The 19,115-nt window shown below is 43.2% G+C and overlaps 1 protein-coding gene across 3 annotated transcripts in view; it reads left to right on the top strand.

Moving 5' to 3' along the window:
• Positions 1–18,302, top strand: part of CRYL1 (crystallin lambda 1) — a 144,925-nt gene extending 126,623 nt beyond the window's left edge. For all 3 annotated transcript variants that reach the window (XM_023751178.1, XM_006085495.3, XM_023751176.1), the window contains 3 exons: positions 7,134–7,239; positions 13,741–13,847; positions 17,504–18,302. In XM_023751178.1, coding sequence (XP_023606946.1) covers positions 7,134–7,239; positions 13,741–13,847; positions 17,504–17,617 — 327 coding nt within the window. In that variant the 3' untranslated portion in view covers positions 17,618–18,302. The remainder of the gene's footprint in view (positions 1–7,133; positions 7,240–13,740; positions 13,848–17,503) is intronic.
• Positions 18,303–19,115: the final 813 nt, after the last annotated feature.

Genomic DNA, 19,115 nt, shown 5'->3' with positions numbered 1-19,115 from the left:
ACACATATATATATATAATTTATAATTTATAATTATTCTAAAAGATATCAATTAAATTTAAACTGGTTTTTATATTAAAAATTTGGTAGTGACCACAGAATTAATCCTCTTTTTTTAATTAGACCAATAAATAACATATTTTGAACTACTAATTTCTCTAGAGAAAGTACAAGAATTATTTTCTCAAAAATAAATTTCTATACTTTATGCATTTTGTTACCACAACTATATAATTTGTCCCAACTTAATTTGAACTTTAACACTTAGAAGCCTTAAATTTTAGTTGGCAAGTTAAATACTTAGTATTTCTCAGATTAATAATAACTTCACATTTTTTAAAATGCAAGACTTTAATTAATAGATTCAATTCTGTCTTCTAGATTTTTCATATAAGGCAAACTCAGATTAATATTTCAGCATTTTGTTATTTCAAAATACCTAGATATTTAATAAATTTTATTATTTAATTCAGTAAACTTCAAAGTTTTAAGTTGCCAACGGCTTTGGAAGCAAGCCTGGTCTATTTAGATGTAAAATAGCCACATTTTTCCTTAGAAGTTGCTGCCATGGGACAAGTTCCCTCCTTAAACAAGGAGCAAACCTAGTTTTCCCCTGGGCTACTTAGACCTTTATAATTAATACTAGAGGCCCGGTGCACAAAAATTTGTGCACTCGGGGGGGAGGTGGGGTCCCTCAGCCCAGCCTGTGCCCTCTTGCAGTCTGGGACCCCTCGGGAGATAACGACCTGCTGGCTTAGGCCCGCTCCCGGGTGGCAGAGGGCAGGCCCAATCCCTAGGTGCAGCCCCTGGTCGGGCTCAGAGCAGGGCCGATTTGGGGGTTGGGGAACCACCCCCTGTCACACTCAAGGCAGGGTCGATGGGGAGGTTGCGGCGCCACCCCCTGTCACGCACAGAGCAGGGCCGATCAGGGGGTTGGGGCGCTGCCCCCTGTCACGCACAGAGCAGGGCCCATCAGGGGGGGTTGGGGCTCCGTACCCTGTCACACACAGAGCAGGGCGATCAGGGGGTTTGGGCGCTGCCCCCTGTCATGCTGATCCCGGTGCCAGGAGGCCTCGCGGCTCCGCTGATCCCGGTGCTGGAAGCATATTACCCTTTTACTATATAGGATAGAGGCCTGGTGCACGGGTGGGGGCCGGCTGGTTTGCCCTGAAGGTGTCCTGGATCAGGGTGGGGGTCCCCCACTGGGGTGCCTGGCCAGTCTGGGTGAGGGGCTGAGGGCTGTTTTCAGGCTGGCGGGTGACTGAAGCTCCCAACCGCTCCTTTTTTTCTTTTTTCTTTTTTATTCTGGGCCAGCTTTAGCTCTGGGGCCTCGGCTGCTGAAAGCAGGTTTCTGGCCTTTGTTTACCTTCTGTATTTGAAACAATGTTGCGGTCCGGCTGGCTGAAGCCTGGCTGACTAAAGCAGGTTTCTGGGGGTTTGTTTAGCTTCTATATTTGTTACAGTGTTTCTTAGAGAGCAGATCAGAGGCTGGCAGCCTCAGGCGGGGAACCTGGCTTCCTCCGTCACTGGAGCAAGCAAGCCTCCCTGTTCGCGTCAGCTGCCTGGCTGCTGGCCGCCATCTTGGCTGGCAGTTAATTTGCATAAGGATATGCTGATTAGCCAATGGGAAGGGTAGCGGAGGTACAGCTAATTACCATGTTTCTCTTTTATTGGATAGGATATTATCCTATATAATAAAGAGGCAATATGCAAATTAACCCTCACGCCCTCACAAGATGGCTGCCTATGACCAGGCCGGCAGGGGGTTAGTGAGGGACGACCAGACGACTGAACAAGCAGGCTGCATGGGGTGACCAGGACGGCAGGGGGGTTAGTGAGGGACGACCAAACGACTGAACAGCAGGCTGTGTGGCGCAACCAGGCCGGCAGGGGTGCCGTGAGGGGTGACCAGGCCGGCGGGGGGGCGGGGGGGGTGGTAGTTGAGTAAGAAAACTGAATATGAGAATGGGGTTATTAGAGAGAAGGAAAAATAATTCTATATAGCTTATAATCAATACAGGAAATACGGGAGATTCATTCATCAAATGTCTCACCCTTAAACTCTGCAAGACTCCCCTGTCTCCCCCTTTCTCCATGTCTATCCAGAAGATCAAGAACCACTGCACCCATCAACTTCTTGCCAGTTGTTAATCATTAGATGTGTCTTCTGTCCTCTCACCACCAACTTCTCTATCCCCTGTGACGATGGGCTTGGCTAGGCCAGATACCCATCAAACACAAGTCTAAATGTTGTTGTAGAGGTATTTTGTGGATATGATTAGTATCTATAATCTGTTTAATTAAAGAGGATTATTCACAATAATCTGGGCAAGCTTTATCCCATCAGTTGAAAGGCCTGAAGAGCAGAACAGAGGTTTCCACCATCAGCAGTGCCTGCCCCACATTTCAGACTTGCCAGTGCCTGCAATTGCAAAAGCCAATTCCTTGGAATAAATCTTTTTCCACATATATAACCTACTGGTTCTGTCTTTCTGGTAGGACCCTGACTGATAGATACTCCCCAGACAGTTAATTATACTTAAAGCTTGTATCACAGTAATTTAGTACTTTATTAACCATGTTGTATTTGCTCTTTACTGGTCGATGGTAGTCTTGTGCCATCTCCCTCCATACCTTTTCCAAAGCATGCCAGGTGCAGTGTGTGCCCCGGCCATGAGTTTGTGTTGGTTGATTGTGGTAAGTCTTAGATTTTAATTAAAGGAAGTAGAAGCTAGAAGTTTTTTCAATAAAGGGGATTCCTTACCACTTGGGCTGGGCTCTCCTGGCCTTTTGATTTTTTTAAGATGTGATGCAACCAGGTTTTGAACTAATAGTGATCTTAGTCACTCTGTGTAAGTTTTAGGAATCTTTTAACCACATAGGGCTTTCCTTTGTGTGACTTGAGAATTTTACCACGAAATGGAGGAACTATTGATAGCTATATAGACAAATGTTGGTTGAACCATAGACACCCTGGAGTGGGGTAGGGTTTCAAACTTTAAACAGTGTGTAGGGTACTGTTTCCAAGGAATTGTTTATCAGATCCATGGGTTCAACTCAAGCACTTACTTCTGCCCTTTATACCATCACTAGAGGCCCGGTGCACGAGATCGTGCCCTCTGCGGGGGGCGGGGGGGAAGTTCCCTCAGCCAGGCTTGTGCCCTCTCAGTGTCCAGGAGCCCTCAGGGCCGACTGATAGCTCCTTCCGGGGATCGGGCCTAAGCCGTCAGTTGGACATCCTTAGCGTTGCCGCAGAGGCAGGAGAGGCTCCCGCCACCGCCGCTGCGCTAGCCAGCTGTGAACCTGGCTTCTGGCTGAGTGGCGCTCTGGCTGTGGGAGTGCTCTGACCACCAGGGTATAGCTCCTGCATTGAGCATCTGCCCCCTGGTGGTCAGTGTGCATCATAGTGACTGGCCGTTCCACTGTTTGGTCATTTTGCTTATTAGCCTTTTATTATATAGGATGATTATTTATTGTAATTAATCCTGATAATATTAACACTTAGGCCACAAATAACACTAAGGCTCTGGGTATGCTGGAGTGGAAAAGTAATTTTCCTCCCACCTTTCTAAATTCTTCTGGCTAACCTAGTAATCAAATTAACATGAGACAGGTTAATAGGAGAAAAATGACCAAATTTATTATAGATGTACATTACATGGGTTCCACAAGAATATGGGACTTGAGGACACACTGGGCAGTTAGGCTTATATGCTATTCTGGACCAAGGAGAGGGAGGCAGGGGTCTGGGACTCCAAAGGAGAAGCAGGCAACTCACAAGTAGATGAGAAAGAGCAAACTTGTGGTCAACAAATTCTTGCTGGGCCACCCAGAAACCATGGGACACAGGAGGGAAGTCCAATAAGCAGGGTTTTGCTTGTATCCTCTCTGTCTGCCACTTATTTCACATATGCTGAGGTGAATATGCTAGGTTCCCTTCTTAAAGCAGGTTTTCCTATCTGAATTCCTTTTGGCAGGTAAAGTAGGAGGATCAAAGTTTCTGAGTCTCCTGTTTCTTAAAAATAACCAACTTGAAATCATCAATATCCCAAAAGGCATATTTTGGGGTGGCAAACTCTGCTCTGCCTCAGAGGAATGAAGCTTAACAACACAATTAAGCAACTTGAGCTTCAAAACGTGCTAACCAGCCTGGCCAGAGTGGCTCAGTTGGTTGAACATAGTCTGTGCACCGAAAGGTTGCTGGTTCGATTGCAGTCAGGACATATACCTAGGTTGTGGTTTTGATCCCCAATCAAGGGAGCATGCAGAAGGCAATTGATGTTTCTCTCTCACATCAATGTTCCTCTCTCTCTCTTTCTCCCATCCTCTCTCTAAGCATGTCCTTGTGTGAAGATTAACACCCCCCCCCCAAAAAAAAAAATCCTAACTATGAACCTTTTATTTAGTGCTGAGTACAGCTGGGATGAACTTGTTTGTCTCAGTGAGGTGAAATTCTAATGAGTGAGCATCTCAGCTGAATCACTTCTGACTCTTTTTTTCCTCTGGATTTAATTTCTGGATAAAAATGGAAACTTAGAGAAATCTACTTCAATAATGCAAATGTGGCTGGTATCTTCCCTGACAAAAGTCAATCTTTACCTTAACTAAAAATTATATGACTGCTCTTATATAACTGCGTTTAGTACTTTGGAATGTCAGGGTAATTCCCCTCTATCAGACAGACCCCTTGGGCATAACCAATGGGAGACCACAAATCCTCTCTCTTTTTAAAATATGTTTTTATTTATTTTTTATAGAGAGGAAGGGAGAGAGATAGAGAATTAGAACCATCGATGAGAAACATCGATCAGCTGTCTCCTACATTCCCCCTACTGAGGATCGAGCCTGCAACCAAGGTACATGCCCGTGACTGGAATCGAACCCAGGATCCTTCAGTCCTCACTCGATGCTCTATACACTGAGCCAAACCAGTTAGGGCCATAAATTCTCTTTGTTATTGTTATCATGTTAATTGTTGACTGTTACCTGTCCTGTACCCACCTATGTAAAAGATATATGTGTCTATCATTTTACTTTTTATCCAATCCCAGAGGGCCCCCACCACCTTTTCCTTTCTCCTGCCTCCCTAATCTATCACCAGTGGATTTAATGTAACCCACTTGCATCTCTTATTTTTATAATGTATTAAATAAGGTGCAAAACTTCCATCCTCTGGAGCATTATCCCAATCCATTGAGATTTTGCTTCCTGGCAATTGTCGACAGTTTGGCTCAAATAAACTCACAAAAATTCTCTATAGATTTGAATGTTTTTTACATTGATATCACAAAAGAATGCACAGTGTGATTCTATTTTGAAGAAGATGAAAATAGATAAAAAGCACACTTTATTTTTATGAATGTAAACATAGATGGCAAATTTTAGAAGAAATGGTTATTACAAAAGTCAGATGTTTGTTATTGGGAAGGATATGATCAGGAAGATGGGCACAGTGGTGATTAGAGGGGTTGCTTTGTAATTAATTATTCTTTGAACATTCGTGGTCTGTGCATGTCTTTATTTATCTCTCACACACAAAACTAGATGGAGAATGGTTCGCACAAACAAAGTTTCTCCTCACACTAAACCGCGCTTGCCCCTGTGGGTGGTTCTGTCTTCTTGGTTCTTCAGCTCCAGCTCTCCCCACCCCTCCCCAGGGAGGTCCAGACACCCACATAGACCTGAGACTGCTGGTATTTCTCTCTCAGCAGCTGGGCTGCAGGTCATAGAGGCTGAGGGTACAAATTCCCTTTCTACCTCTTGGGTGACTTTGAAGTCTGGGCCTTGAGAAGTCACCTGGTTCGGAGGAGGTGGGGCAGCAGTTCCTGAGCATGGAGGGCCTGGCCCGGACTCCCCAAAGCCATCTGGAGGGCAAAGGGCTCCTCCCTTTTGGCCATGGAGCCATGGTGAACCTGTGATTAAACCCCTGCCTCTCCCCAGACACCCTCTCCAACCAGACAGCTGGCAGCCCTTCAAGGAGAGGTAAAGGCTTTGCGCTGTAACCCAGAGTAACAGGCCACGTAGGGGAGGCCACATGTCTGAGCCTGTTCTCAGGAACTGGAGGGACACTTTAAGTGGGTGTGCCATGGAGGTAGGGGCAGAACTGACTTTTCCGCCGCCGAGCGCTTCATTCTCCTTCCCCTGGGACCTCGCTGCACTGGGGACCACCAGCTAAGGGTTGCCTGTGGAAGAGGTATCAGCACTACACACAGTGAGTGGCCTCTTACAGAGGCAGGAGCTGTGTCTGTGCCCACAGTACTCTATTTGTGAAAGAAACCACCCAGGAGATAGGGGCTGGAGGCTTCAGAGTCATTCTGTTCTGACCAGTGAAGATTCAGGGAACACATGCCAGCCTCCCCCATGTCTGTCTTCCTGACAGCTGAAATGGCCAAGGTGAAAATATCTTCAGATGGAGACTGAGCTGTCAGTGAAGGGCCTAATGATACAGATATTTCTAATGCATCCCTGTTCCTCATCGGTGAGGAACAGATCAGGTCACACCGCTGGGCAATTTGACATACAACCTAAAAGCCTAACAGAGTGCCTCTTGCTTTGCAATTCACATTTGTAAAAGATTCTAGGGCTCCACCTTTGCAAATAAACACCCTATTCTGAGCTGCATTTCATCAAAGAATATCATGCTTTACAAACTCATTAAAAACTAAACAAGGCCAGGCTTGCAGGCAGGCACAGTCTGGAGAGCAACTTCACAGTTCTTTTGATGGCTCCAGTCTTACAGCCCCAGTTCTTAACAAACGTGCAGAAAATCCTTCTTGCCCTTTTCCACCAGTACCCCGTTTACTTTTTCCCTTTCCCTTCTTCCTCTCCCCGTTTGACAGAGCTGCAAGTGAGACATGGGTTATGGGTGGAGAAGAGAAGACAGTGGAATTGGGCACAGTATGAGAGAAGGTTGATTATAGCTGTGGAAAAAGTGAATTGGTATTTGACATTTCACAGATAGTCTCTTTTCCGAATCTGTTCCGACATCATAGTTTCATCATGAAAAATTCCATGAAAACACTTACAGTGCTTGGAGAGTATTTTGGGATCCTGCCCCAGTTAGGATGAAAATGATGGTAAGAGAATGGTCTTTCCAGAGGACTCATCCATATGCCACCCCCTTTCCTCATTTAGGAAGGAATAGTGTCTCCGAGCGACTTGGACCTCGTCATGTCTCACGGCCTAGGCCTCCGGTATGCATTCATTGGACCCCTGGAAACCATGCATCTCAATGCAGAAGGTAGGGGCTCAGATGGGAATTTTATGCAGTGTAGTGTTTTCATGGGTTTTGTAAACAATCAAAGGTTGTCTTTTCGTACAACTGAATAGAAATGGTATTGTGTACAGGAGACAGTGGCCAGCCCTGCTCATTCACAGGTAGGGGTAGGGCAGTGGCTGTGTCCCAGGATGTAAGTGGCTGTGTCCCATGGACCTCACAGCTCTGTGTAGAGCAGCACTCAGGTGAGGACTGGAAGGAGAGGTGAGCAATGTTATGGAGACTTTGCCTCATGTCATCCAGCCTGATAGAAGATAAAGTAGTATTTTCCTGAGGAAGATAATGAAATTATTTAGCAGCAAGAAAAAAAAAGTAGGGAAATAACCACATGAACCTCTGCTGGACTTACCTTTTGCCTAAACATGGGCAGCTTGCAACTGTGACTTGCTCATCTGTAGGCTTCTTTCCAAAAGCTGGGGTGTCACGAGGGAGGGGCTTCTACAGGAAAAGGGGCTGGTGCTCTTGGTTAGTGGCCAGGCTAGGCCATCAGTTACCCTGGAGCCACCTCAAAGGGACTGGTAACTCTAAAAGCAAGGTCACTTGAGATGGGTGAGAAGCTTCCAAGAATGAAACTGTCCACCAGATTTTAAGCCATTTAAAAAGAAGACATCATTTGAAAAACAAATAATAAAACCTACACCAAATTAAAACAATGAATCAGAAAATCTGGGGAAATGTCAACTAAATAATATGATAGCTGTCTCTTGGTGTTGAAATTATAAGTAACTTTTATTACCTTTTTACTTTTCTATGTTGTAATAAATTTCTATAATTATTGTATGTTGTTTTTAAAATTTATATTATTAACTTGTAAAACATATGAAGAAAAAGAAAAAGAATATTGTATTCAGTTCCATGGTCTACATTTAACAAAAATATCGAGAAATGGAATCTGATCCAGTGTGTGTGTGTGTGTGTGTGTGTGTGTGTGTGTGTGCGCGCGCCGCATGTGCCTGTATTTGTCCATGTCTTTTGTGGGGGTGGAACCAGAATGAAAGACTGGAAATGGCGGGAAGACAGGTTTGGGGTCAGGACATGGCAGGGAGAACTTTCTGGTAAGTGGAACTGATGTAGAAGGAGAGGCCATGCTGTGGGTGGGTGGGCCTTCCTGCTGGAGGCTGGTCCTCACCTGTGCGGATGTTTGAATGTTGACAGGAGTCGCACAGTGAGGTCGGAAGTTGGAGCAGATGACCTCTGGGGAGTCTGCCGTAGATTTTATAATTCCACGAGGGTTTGGTAATACTTCAGTTAATTTTCACAACAGTAATTAATTAAATATAATTTCCAGTGGATAATCCCAAGCAGTTTTACCAGATGTATTGCACACAGCAGGCGCACACCTGGGTCCTTGGATGGGTTAGTAGGGTGTCATGCAAATGTGGCTCAAATAGGTGACTTGATTCTTCCTTAACACCCAGCTGAGAGCAGCTGAAGAGAGGGGACTCTCACCTAGCACCCGCATGTTACTTGTGTGGTAGAATAACAATTGAACATAGGAGGGTAATGTAAAGACACAGGCTTTATTAAAGTGAAACCAGAGTTTTGAAGTATCATTAAAATAAAGTCTTGCATAATTTTGAATGTTTTTTTGTAAACCAGAACCTTAAGCGTGATGAACATATTGAAGCATTTGAAATGTATGTAGACACTGCTGGATGACCACTGTGTTTTTATTTTTCTTGAGAAAAATAAGATAATTCAGGTATCAGGAGAAACTGATAGGAGAGACCTGAGAACCACTTTGACTCTCAAACAAGTAGAAACTGAAGCCAATGAAACCAGAAACTCGGGAGTCAAACAGTGTGGCAGATAGGACGGAGCCCATAACAATTTTTCACACAAAGCATATTTGATAAGAAAACCTAATTGGTTTAATATGATAATGGTGGGCGGATGTAGTTTTCAACTTCAGAGCATTCTAAGGACCAGAGTTAGACAGTTATAAGATCAGGCTCAGAACCAGTGGAAATGATCATGATTCCTCAGTGTCACCCAGGATATATCAAGATTGGAACTGGGAGAGTTCTTTTTTCTGATGTTGTTTTCATAAAGCCAGTATCTCAGGTTAAGGCTAGTTATTAGTCTTAAAAGCTACAGTTTATCTAGAAGGGGTAAGAATATTTGGTGGTTTGTTTTTAATCTTATAAAATAGCAGATGAAAAACAGGAGGCCAGCATGCTTTCTTCGCCTTTTGGCTACTTTTAAAAAGTGACACCCACGAAAGACAAGCTCTCAGAAGAGTGGATCTGGTCTGTGGAGCCAGTCAGCCTGGATCTCTAGTTGACCTATAAGCTAAATAGCCCTGTGTACTCAGTATCCCCATCTGTAAAATGGGACAACAACAGTAACAGCCTTATAAGGGTGGTATGAGAATGAAACCAGATGGCGACATCTAGCTGGATGGCTGACATGAAGTCCATAATAAATGTTATATTCACACAAAGTTTTGTTTAATTCCCTATTCCAGTTTTTTTTTTTTTAATTCCCCCAAAGATTCACAAGTGCATTAGAGAAATACAGAACACATACAGATTAGGACATTTTTGCTGTGGAATATGAACTCTCAAGACTTTGGTTTCTTTCCATGCTAAGCTTTTAGACTAGCAGGTCAGCAAAGGCTGGTCCCTTGTACACCTACCAGCCTTCTGGGTGCCTGGGAACCTGGCAGCCCCTGGACATCACCTTCAGTTGAGATGAATGTTCACCATCTTGCCTCTCGAAATTTCCCTTGTTTAGATGCTTGTCCTTGTTTGTTTGTTTGTTTATCTTAAATTGAGATGTCTGCTTGGTGGGTCTGGTTCATTTGAGTGGAGCTGTGATTTGCAGTGAAATAGGTGAGCTGATAGGGCTGTTCCTGGCAGTTTCTGTCCACCTGCTCCAGCAAGGCCTCACTCAGGTGGGAATTACATAATGTCCCTGGGCTTTGGGGTCTTTTTGGTCTTCTCTGATTAAGTTTTGTCTCTTAAAGGCAGGGGAATTCATGTGAGTGTGGGTTCATAGGCTGTGGGGAAAGCACACTTCTCTGGTGTGGGTAGCAATTAGGGCTCTCCAAGAATCAACACCCAGGGCGTGTCCCAGCAGCTGCCTCCACCGTGACAGAGGCCACACAGACAGGTGCCTGCTCTGTAAATGCAGACAGAAGGGATGGCTCTCCACTGCTCCATCACCTTAGGTTGTGTCTCACCGTCAGGGCTCACAGCCAAGGAATAACAAGTCCGAAAGCAGCAAGAGAAGCTCAATCCGAACTCATGACAATCAGTTCTTTCTCCCACTTCTTAAGAAATTAGGTTCAAAGTCTTCTAAAAAGCTAAGCTCTCTGAGAGCTGTTGGAAGTACTTGGTTGACCAGAATAGAGGGCATGGAAGCATAGCAGGAAAAACATAGGGAGGCTCACCTCATAGTAATACAGAGGAGGGATGGGCTGTGGGATAGAAGGTGAAGTGGCTTTTTCTTTTCATTTCCATTGAAATTGGTATTCTGGAACATTCCCGCTCATACAGCTCTATTGGAAGGGAAGATGTTGCAAAGAAGAGTAAGGTAGTGAATTTGCTGGGACACTGTAAACAATTTTGACACTAAATCACCATAAACTTGTACTTTGAGGTAGTGGGAGAGCTGCCCTGCGGTGTTAGATGCTCTATCTATGAAATGGAGGTCTGCATGTGCTGGCTGTGTGGCCTCTTACCGTCTCCACAGACTCGGGGCTGCTCACCCCGTGAGCCTGAGTACATGCTATAGAAAGAGTTTTTATGTTTGTAAGACTGAAGTTTTATATTGGTTTCCTAGAAAAGTTGGGGGGGGGAATTATTAATTGTATTATAAAGAGTTTTACTGTATTTTCTATCTTAAATAAATGCCCCTTTAAAGCCACAAATTTTATAAAAGGCAGGGAAAAAGAGTTCTCAAAAGCCCCTGGGAGATTCAGATAACTTCACAGGGACACAGAAAGATGAACGCTTGTTCAGAAAATGTGAAGTAATCCAGAGTGAAATACAGTCCTTGAATTGCATCTGTGGCTTTTCACTGCTTAAGGAGAACAGGGAGATAGAACTGGTTCACAGGAGGGTACTGTTGGGCTTCTGTTTCCCTGCACGTGGGTGAATCTCAGCTGCAGCCAGTCCTCCCATTTTCTTCTCATTTGATATCTTTCCAACTTATTTGATTCTTATGGCTCTGCCCCCCAAAAGGAGTAATTGTATTTGTGTCTAGATTTTACCACCTTTGGTTTGAATAAACACTTAAAGTGAAGAAAATATTTAACTTCTAAAGGAAATAAATGTAATGGTGGTTTTCTGTGTTCTGGAAATGCTGAGTCCTCTAAGATAGCTAGCTAGTGCTGGAACCTTTGTAGGGGTGGGGAACCTTTTTTCTGCCAAGGACCATTTGAATATTTATAATATCATTCTCAGACCATACAAAATTAACAACTTAAAAATCAGCTTGCTATATTTGGTCAAACATTTAATTAACACACTCCTAATGAGTTGGCAGGGCCAGACCAAATGATTTCACAGGTCCTGCCTGAGGGCCGGATGTTCCCCACCCCTGCTTTAGGAAGTCTTCTGGAATCCTTAATTGTCAGGTTATACTTGTGTTAAATGAAATGAAACCCTTATTTTAAAAAGGAGTGTCCACCACTTAATTGTAGGTGCTAATGTTAGAAAAGTTGTTATATTTGAATATTTTACCCTTCAAAACAATTTCTAAAAGCTAGTTTGATATGATTTTAGCACACTGAAGGAGAAGGAAAGCTATTTGGGGCAAATAAAATTGAAATTCAGTGAATTCAGGCTTTCACAATAGTGTGGGTCCACCAAAACTAAACCCCAAAGAAGTTTGTCTTTTTCTTTTTTTAAGAATATTGTGTGGTGATGATTTTTATTTAAAACTAGAGGCCCAGTCACAAATTCATGCACCAGTGGGGTCCCTCTGCCTGGCCTGCGGGATCGGGCCAAAACTGGCTCTCCGACATCCCCTGAGGGGTCCCGGATTGCGAGAGGGTGCAGGCCAGGCGGAGGGACCCAACCGGTGCACAATCGGGGCCAGGGAGGGACACAGAAGGTTGGCCAGCCAGGGAGGGACCATAGTAGGGCTCCAGAGGGTGTCCAGCTCATCTCGCTCAGTCCAGATTGGCCGGACCCCAGCAGCAAGGTAACCAACCGGTCGAAGCATCTTCCCCCTGGTGGCCAGTGCACATCATAGTGAATGGTTGAGCGGCCTTAGCATATCATTAGCATATTAGGCTTTGATTGATTGAATGGACTGCTGGACACTTAGCATATTAGGCTTTTGTAATATAGGATTAATTTAAAACTTTTTCTAGGGTGGATAAGAACCAAGCTCGGGCATCTTTGCAAATTCTGCTATTCATTTTAAATTCTGTATTACCTTTTAGCCTGACTGACCAACCTCTGAGTGTTTCTGGTTGTGAAAGATGTTAGAATTGGGCCAAGGGTGGCACAATGGGTGGCTCAGCTATGTCCTAAGTGGGCCCAGAACTCAGAGACGCCTCTTCTATGCATACCCAGGGGTGGCCTCAGATTGGACTTGATCCCCCCCCCATGCCCCCACACATGCCTGCACTGGCCAAGCCCTGCTGCCTCCCAGGCAGTGGGAGGGGAGGATGCCAGGCACAGATGGGTCCCAGCAGGCCAGTTCCACCTGCTGGGAAGCGAGGCCGCTGGACTCTGCTTTCCTCTCTGTGCATATCTGACGCTTACTGAAGAGCTTAGTTTCAGCCACACACAGCCCAGAACTGCTTCTAGGTTACTGTGCTTCTTCCTCCTCTCTCCCATGCGGATGAGCCTCTTCTTCATGGGTTTCTCCGTCAAAATCCCAGGGCCTTTATCTCAGCATCTGAGAAAGCGGTTGGGTTCCCCAGGGCCAGGAAGCTGCAGAAGCAGTTGGAGAGCAGTGCGGCCTGGGTACAGAGGCAGCCTGGGCTTGGGGGACAGGGCTGTTATCCACTGGCCACACTCTGAGCCTGCATTAAAGAATCTGCTGCCTTGTAGACAACCAACCAAGTGGTAACTAGAAGTCAGGGAACAAGTGTGAAATGGGAAACAGATTAAAGTGAGCTGTGACCTCTGTGGTTCTTAGAAAATGCATTCAAGCCATTTACACAAGTAACCTCATAACATTTTGGTGAAAATAGGACTTAATAGGTTAATCAATAAATCAATGCAGGAACACTGAGGGAGGTAGAATGGCAGGCCCCAGGGGCCCCTTGCTTTTCAGGATTCTGAGATCAGAGGGAAAGCTTGACAAGTGACTGACTTGTGGTGAGGACCCTTGGTCCCCAGCGCCAGCTAACCAGGTGCACTGACCACCTCCTCCTTTTCTTAACTCACCAGAAGAAAGGAATGTAGTTATTCTGACCCAAGGCAAGACTCTCTGAATCGATGACTTCGTTGGGAGTTCTCTAATGTTCTGGTTTTGTGGATTCTTGTGTTCATATGGTTTCAGGCATGTTGAGCTACTGTGACAGATACGGCGAAAGCATGAAACATGTCCTCAAGACTTTCGGACCTATTCCAGAGTTTTCTGGGGCCACAGTTGAGAAGGTTCACCAGGTACGTGGACTGACTGCAGAGAGTTGTGCATGCTGAGTGGGAGGGAGCTCTGTGGACAGGGACATTTATTGTGCAGCTAGTATCTTTGTTTCTGGTTTGCACAGTCCCTCATCTCTAACTTCTGTCATGGTCCTTGGAGACCTTCAGAGCAGTGTGGCCAATGAACTTGGAGGTCACTGTGACTTATCTCTGAGGAGCTGGAGTCTCTGGGTTCAGGAAACTCATGTTCATGGAGTGTTTACTCTGCTCCCTTTTTCCTTGAGAGCAAATTCAGTTTGCACAGGAGGACCAACAATTATGCTCCTGGTAAATTACCTCCTCTTCATGCATTTTTGTTTTTTTATTTTAAAAAATTTTCATTTACAGTTGATTTCAGTATTATTTTTTTAAATATATTTTATTGATTTTTTTTACAGAGAGGAAGGGAGAGAGATAGAGAGTTAGAAACATCGATGAGAGAGAAACATCGAACAGCCGCCTCCTGCACATCTCCCACTGGTGATGTGCCCGCAACCAAGGTACATGCCCTTGACTGGAATCAAACCTGGGACCCTTCAGTCCGCAGGCCGACGCTCTATCCACTGAACCAAACCGGTTTCGGCGATTTCAGTATTATTTTATATTAGTTTTAGGTATAGAGCAGTGATGGCGAACCTATAACACCTCTGACACGCGAACTCATTTTTTTGTTGATTTTTCTTTGTTAAATGGCATTTAAATATATAAAATAAATATCAAAAATATAAGTCTTTGTTTTACTATAGTTGCAAATATCAAAAAATTTCTATATGTGACACGGCACCAGAGTTAAGTTAGGGTTTTTCAAAATGCTAAAAAGGTTCGCTCACGCCGAGCTCCAAAGGTTCGCCGTCACTGGTATAAAGCATAGTGGTTAGACCAGTGGTTCCCAACGTGGGGCACATGTCCCACAGGGGGGCAATTTGATTTTTAAGGAGGGCATTTTGAGAATGAGTTATTAACAGTGAATTTTTTGCATTTCTAGGAACCTCATATACAGTATACAAATATATATTGTGACATTTATGCATTTCAGTTCTCTATTATATGTTTTGAAACTTTACTTGCTATTTTTTCATATCACTTCAGATTATTATTATTATTATTATTATTATTTTAACAATTTCTTAGTGATTTCTTCCTCAGTACTTCAGCTGTCCTTTTGTTCTTTTATTTTTCTCTTTCATGGATGCCATGTTCTTTGGAAGCTTGTTTAGACCAAGTTAATGGCCTTTTAGGCTTCCTCCACGTGAATAGGAGTTAATTTTTTGAATAATAAGAATTATATGTCACAGGATTTTAGAGATGCTTAGGTTGGGCATGGCCAAAAAAAAGGTTGGGAATCACTGGGGTTAAACATATAATTTGCAAAGTGATCCCCCTGATAAGTCTAGTAGCCACCTGACACCATACATAGTTATTATATCATTGACTATATCCCCTATGCTATACTTCATATCCCTGTGACTATTTTGTAACTGCCAATTTGTACTTTTTAAAAAAATCATACCCAGTGAGATGTTTACTGATTTTACAGAGAGAGGAAGGGGCAGAAGAGAGAGAGAGAGAGAGAGAGAGAGAGAGAGAGAGAAACAGTGTTAAAGAAACATTGATCAGTTACCTCTTGTACCTGAAACCTAGGTATGTGCCCTGGCTAGGAATTGCACCTGAGATCTTCTGGTGTATGGGATAACACTTCAACTGGCCAGGGCATGTGCTTCCTTTTTTTTCAAAAAAAAAAAAAGGCATATTTTTATTGATTTCAGAAAAAGAAGGGAAAGGGAAAGATAGAAACATCAACAATGAGAGAGAATCATTGATTGGCTGCCTCCTGCATGCCCCACACTGGGGATTGAGCCCACAACCTGAGTATGTGCCCTGATAGGGAATCGAACCGTGTCCTCTTGGTTCATAGGTCGACACTCAACCACTTAGACATGCTAGCTGGGCCAGGCATGAACTTCTTATCCCTTAATGATTTTCACCCATCCTCCCAAGTCCCCCTACCATCTGGCAACCATCAGTTTGTTCTCTGTATCTGTGAGTTTGTTTTTATTTTCTTTGTTTATTTTGTTTTATAGATTCCACATGTAAGTGAAATCATATGGCATTTGCCTTTCTCTGTCTGACTTATTTCACCTGGCATAATAACCTCTAGATCAGGGGTGGGCAACCTTTTTGTGAGTGTGTGCCAAAACCAGCAAAATCTCTGACTCAAAATTCTTCTGCGTGCCAACCCTAATTTTTTGAGAACATGTTACGCCTACTTGATATCTCTTAAGGTGTATGTATGTGAAGAACCTTGAAGAAATAAAATAATAAAATTCATTCGAGCAACAAAAACACAGTATATGATGATGAAAAATACATTTATTTTTTAATGTATACATGTACACTGATAGTCCGACAGAAAACTTTATGACTCCGTTTGATATTATCAGTGGGACTTTTGCTGCTGCATCACTGATAACAGAGATTTTACATCAGGTTTATATTTCATGACCTTCAGAGATATGCACGAGCTACTACTTTCATACGTCAGGCTACTCCTATTACGAGACCTAACAAAATTCATCACTGAGAACAAAGATTCACAAGCGTATGTGGATGAAACCAAAACACTGGTCGGATCTAGGAAGGCAGGGAGAGTTAAGGCAGAGGCATAGAAATTGCTCTTCCCCTCTCTCGTCAATCCATGCCTGTGGTCTTTAAGATAACTTGTTATGTAAAATTATTTATTTATCTAAGATGCACCTACACTGAATTTATCTGAAAAATAAAAAAGTCAATATTAAGAAAAAAATTGTAAATGGAAGATTATAAGAGAGGGTTTCGCGTGCCAGCAAAAGTTACTGGCATGCCATGTTTGGCACGCGTGCCAGGGGTTGCCCACCCCTGCTCTAGATCCATCCACATTGTCTCAAATGGTAAGATTTCATTCTTTTTTATGGTCAAGTAGTATTCTATCATATATATCTCTTCTTTATCTATTTGTCATTGATGGGCACTTAGGTTGCTTCCATACTTGACTATTTTAATAATACTTCAATGAACATAAGAATGTTTTTTTGAATTAGTGTTTTGATTTCTCCAGATAAATGCCCAGAAGTGGAATTGCTGGGTCATATGGTAGTTCCCTTTTTAATTTTTTGAGGAACCTCTGTACTGATTTCCATAGTGACTGCACCAATTTGCAGTCCCACCAATAGTGCACAAGAGTTCCTTTTTCTCCAAGTCCTTGCCAACACATGTTTGTTGATTTATTGATAACCATTCTGACAGGTGTGGTTTTAATTTGCATTTCACTGATGTTGAACAGTGATGTTGAACAGCTTTTCATATGTCTATTGGTCATCTGTATGTCTTCTCTGGAGAAATGTCTATTCAGGTCCTCTGTCCATTTTTTAATTTGATTGTTTTTTGGAGTTAAGTTGTATGAGTTCTTTATATATTTTGGATAATAACCTCTTATTAGATGTATCACTGGCGAATATATTCTTTCATTCAGTAGGTTGCCTTTTTGTTTTATTGATGGTTTCTTTTGTTGTGCAAAAACGTTTTAGTTTGATGTAGTCCCATTCATTTATTTTTCCTTTTTTTTTTCCTTGTTGTCTTTTCTCTTCTTTCCCTGTTCCCAGGCCATGTGTGTGAAAGTCCCAGATGATCCTGAGCACTTAGCTGCCAGAAGGCAGTGGAGGGACCAATGCCTCATGAGACTTGCCAAACTGAAAAGTCAGATGCCCTCCCAGTGAAGGTTTTTCTTTGTGTTTTTTTTAAGATTTTAAAATTGATTTTTAGAAAGAGAGGAAGGTAGAGGGATATAGAAAGAGAAACATCCATGTGAGAGCAAAACATCAATCAGCTGCCTCTTGCACATCCCCTACCGGGGATCAAGCTCACAACTCAGACATGTTCCCTGACCGGGAATTGAACCAGCAACCTTTCGGTGCATGATATGATGCCCAGCTAACAGAGCCACACTGGCCAGGGCCCATGAAGTTTTTTATAATGCCGTCACTCCCCTCACTGAAAGTCCTAGTTGGTGGAATTATAAAGACTTAATCATATTGTTTGAAACAGTAGCAGCTACAGAGGTACCGTACTTAGCATGCAAGCCCTGGGCTTGGTCTCTGTTAGCAGTAATCTAGTCATTTCCGATGTGGACGTCAAAGCAGCACTTGGGTTCTGAGGGCTGTCGATTTCCTGCCACCCGGGCAAGCCAGTCATCTCAAGATTTTCACTTTTTAGTTTTAAGTGTGATTATGCATCCTACATTTTATAGCCAATGATTGTAGTTTCAAGTCATTTTAATCTGTAGCAAAAATTTTTGTAATTATTTCTAATCCCTTTCTGAGTACTCTGTGGCCCTTCATTTTTGAGACAACTAACTACCTTCATTTTGCCAATGATTATTCTGAATAAAAGTTTTTGATTCCATATAGGTGTCTTTTCTTCTGATCTTTCTGAGAAAGACAGTGTTTGATCCTGTGATTGACATGTTTTAGAGTGACCATGATGAATAAGAGGCAAATACTTCATTCTGAGTTCTTTGTCTTTTAGTCAGTAAAAATTCACCTATTTGGACCAGTGTTTCCAAAACATGTTCTACAGTGCCCTGTGCTCTGTAGTTATCTGTATTTGGGAAACTCCATGGACTGCCTGGCCTTGGACACTCACATCTATAGGAAATTAGGGACTCCAAGTTCTATAGTAAAGATACCTGTGTAACTTCACCCAACATCCCATTATCTTCATTGACTTGGAGACTGTTCCTAGCACTAGCTCTCCAAATACTCTGGGAAACAGCACAAAAATTCCTCCACCCCGTAGGGCCTGCACATCATAATAACTTTTATCACTGGATGCCTCTGTGGGGCCCCTGACAGCTCCCAGCCCAAATGATCCTGTACATTTTGATGACCAGCTTCCCAGCTTCACCCAATAGGAGATGCGTCCCTTGGAGCCAAGGCTGTGGTGGTGCTGGAACCAGCGTCCCTGATTGGGAACCATGTGGAAGTGATATTTCCAGCTAAGTGTACATATCACTCACCCATCACATGCATTTACTTACTTAATTTTATTTTATTCGTATAAAAATTAATTACAGTTGACATACAATATTATTAATTTCAGGTGTACAACATAGTGATTAGACATTTATATAACTTTTGAAGCAGTCCTTCTGATAAGTCTAGTACCCACCTGGCACCATTCATAGTTATTACAATATTATTGACTATATTCCCTCTG

The sequence above is a fragment of the Myotis lucifugus genome, unplaced genomic scaffold, assembly GCF_000147115.1.
Source record: "Myotis lucifugus unplaced genomic scaffold, Myoluc2.0 scaffold_19, whole genome shotgun sequence".
Classification (NCBI taxonomy): domain Eukaryota; kingdom Metazoa; phylum Chordata; class Mammalia; order Chiroptera; family Vespertilionidae; genus Myotis; species Myotis lucifugus.
The sequence above is the reverse complement of the archived record's forward strand: the minus strand, read 5'-3'. Positions and strand labels throughout refer to the sequence as shown.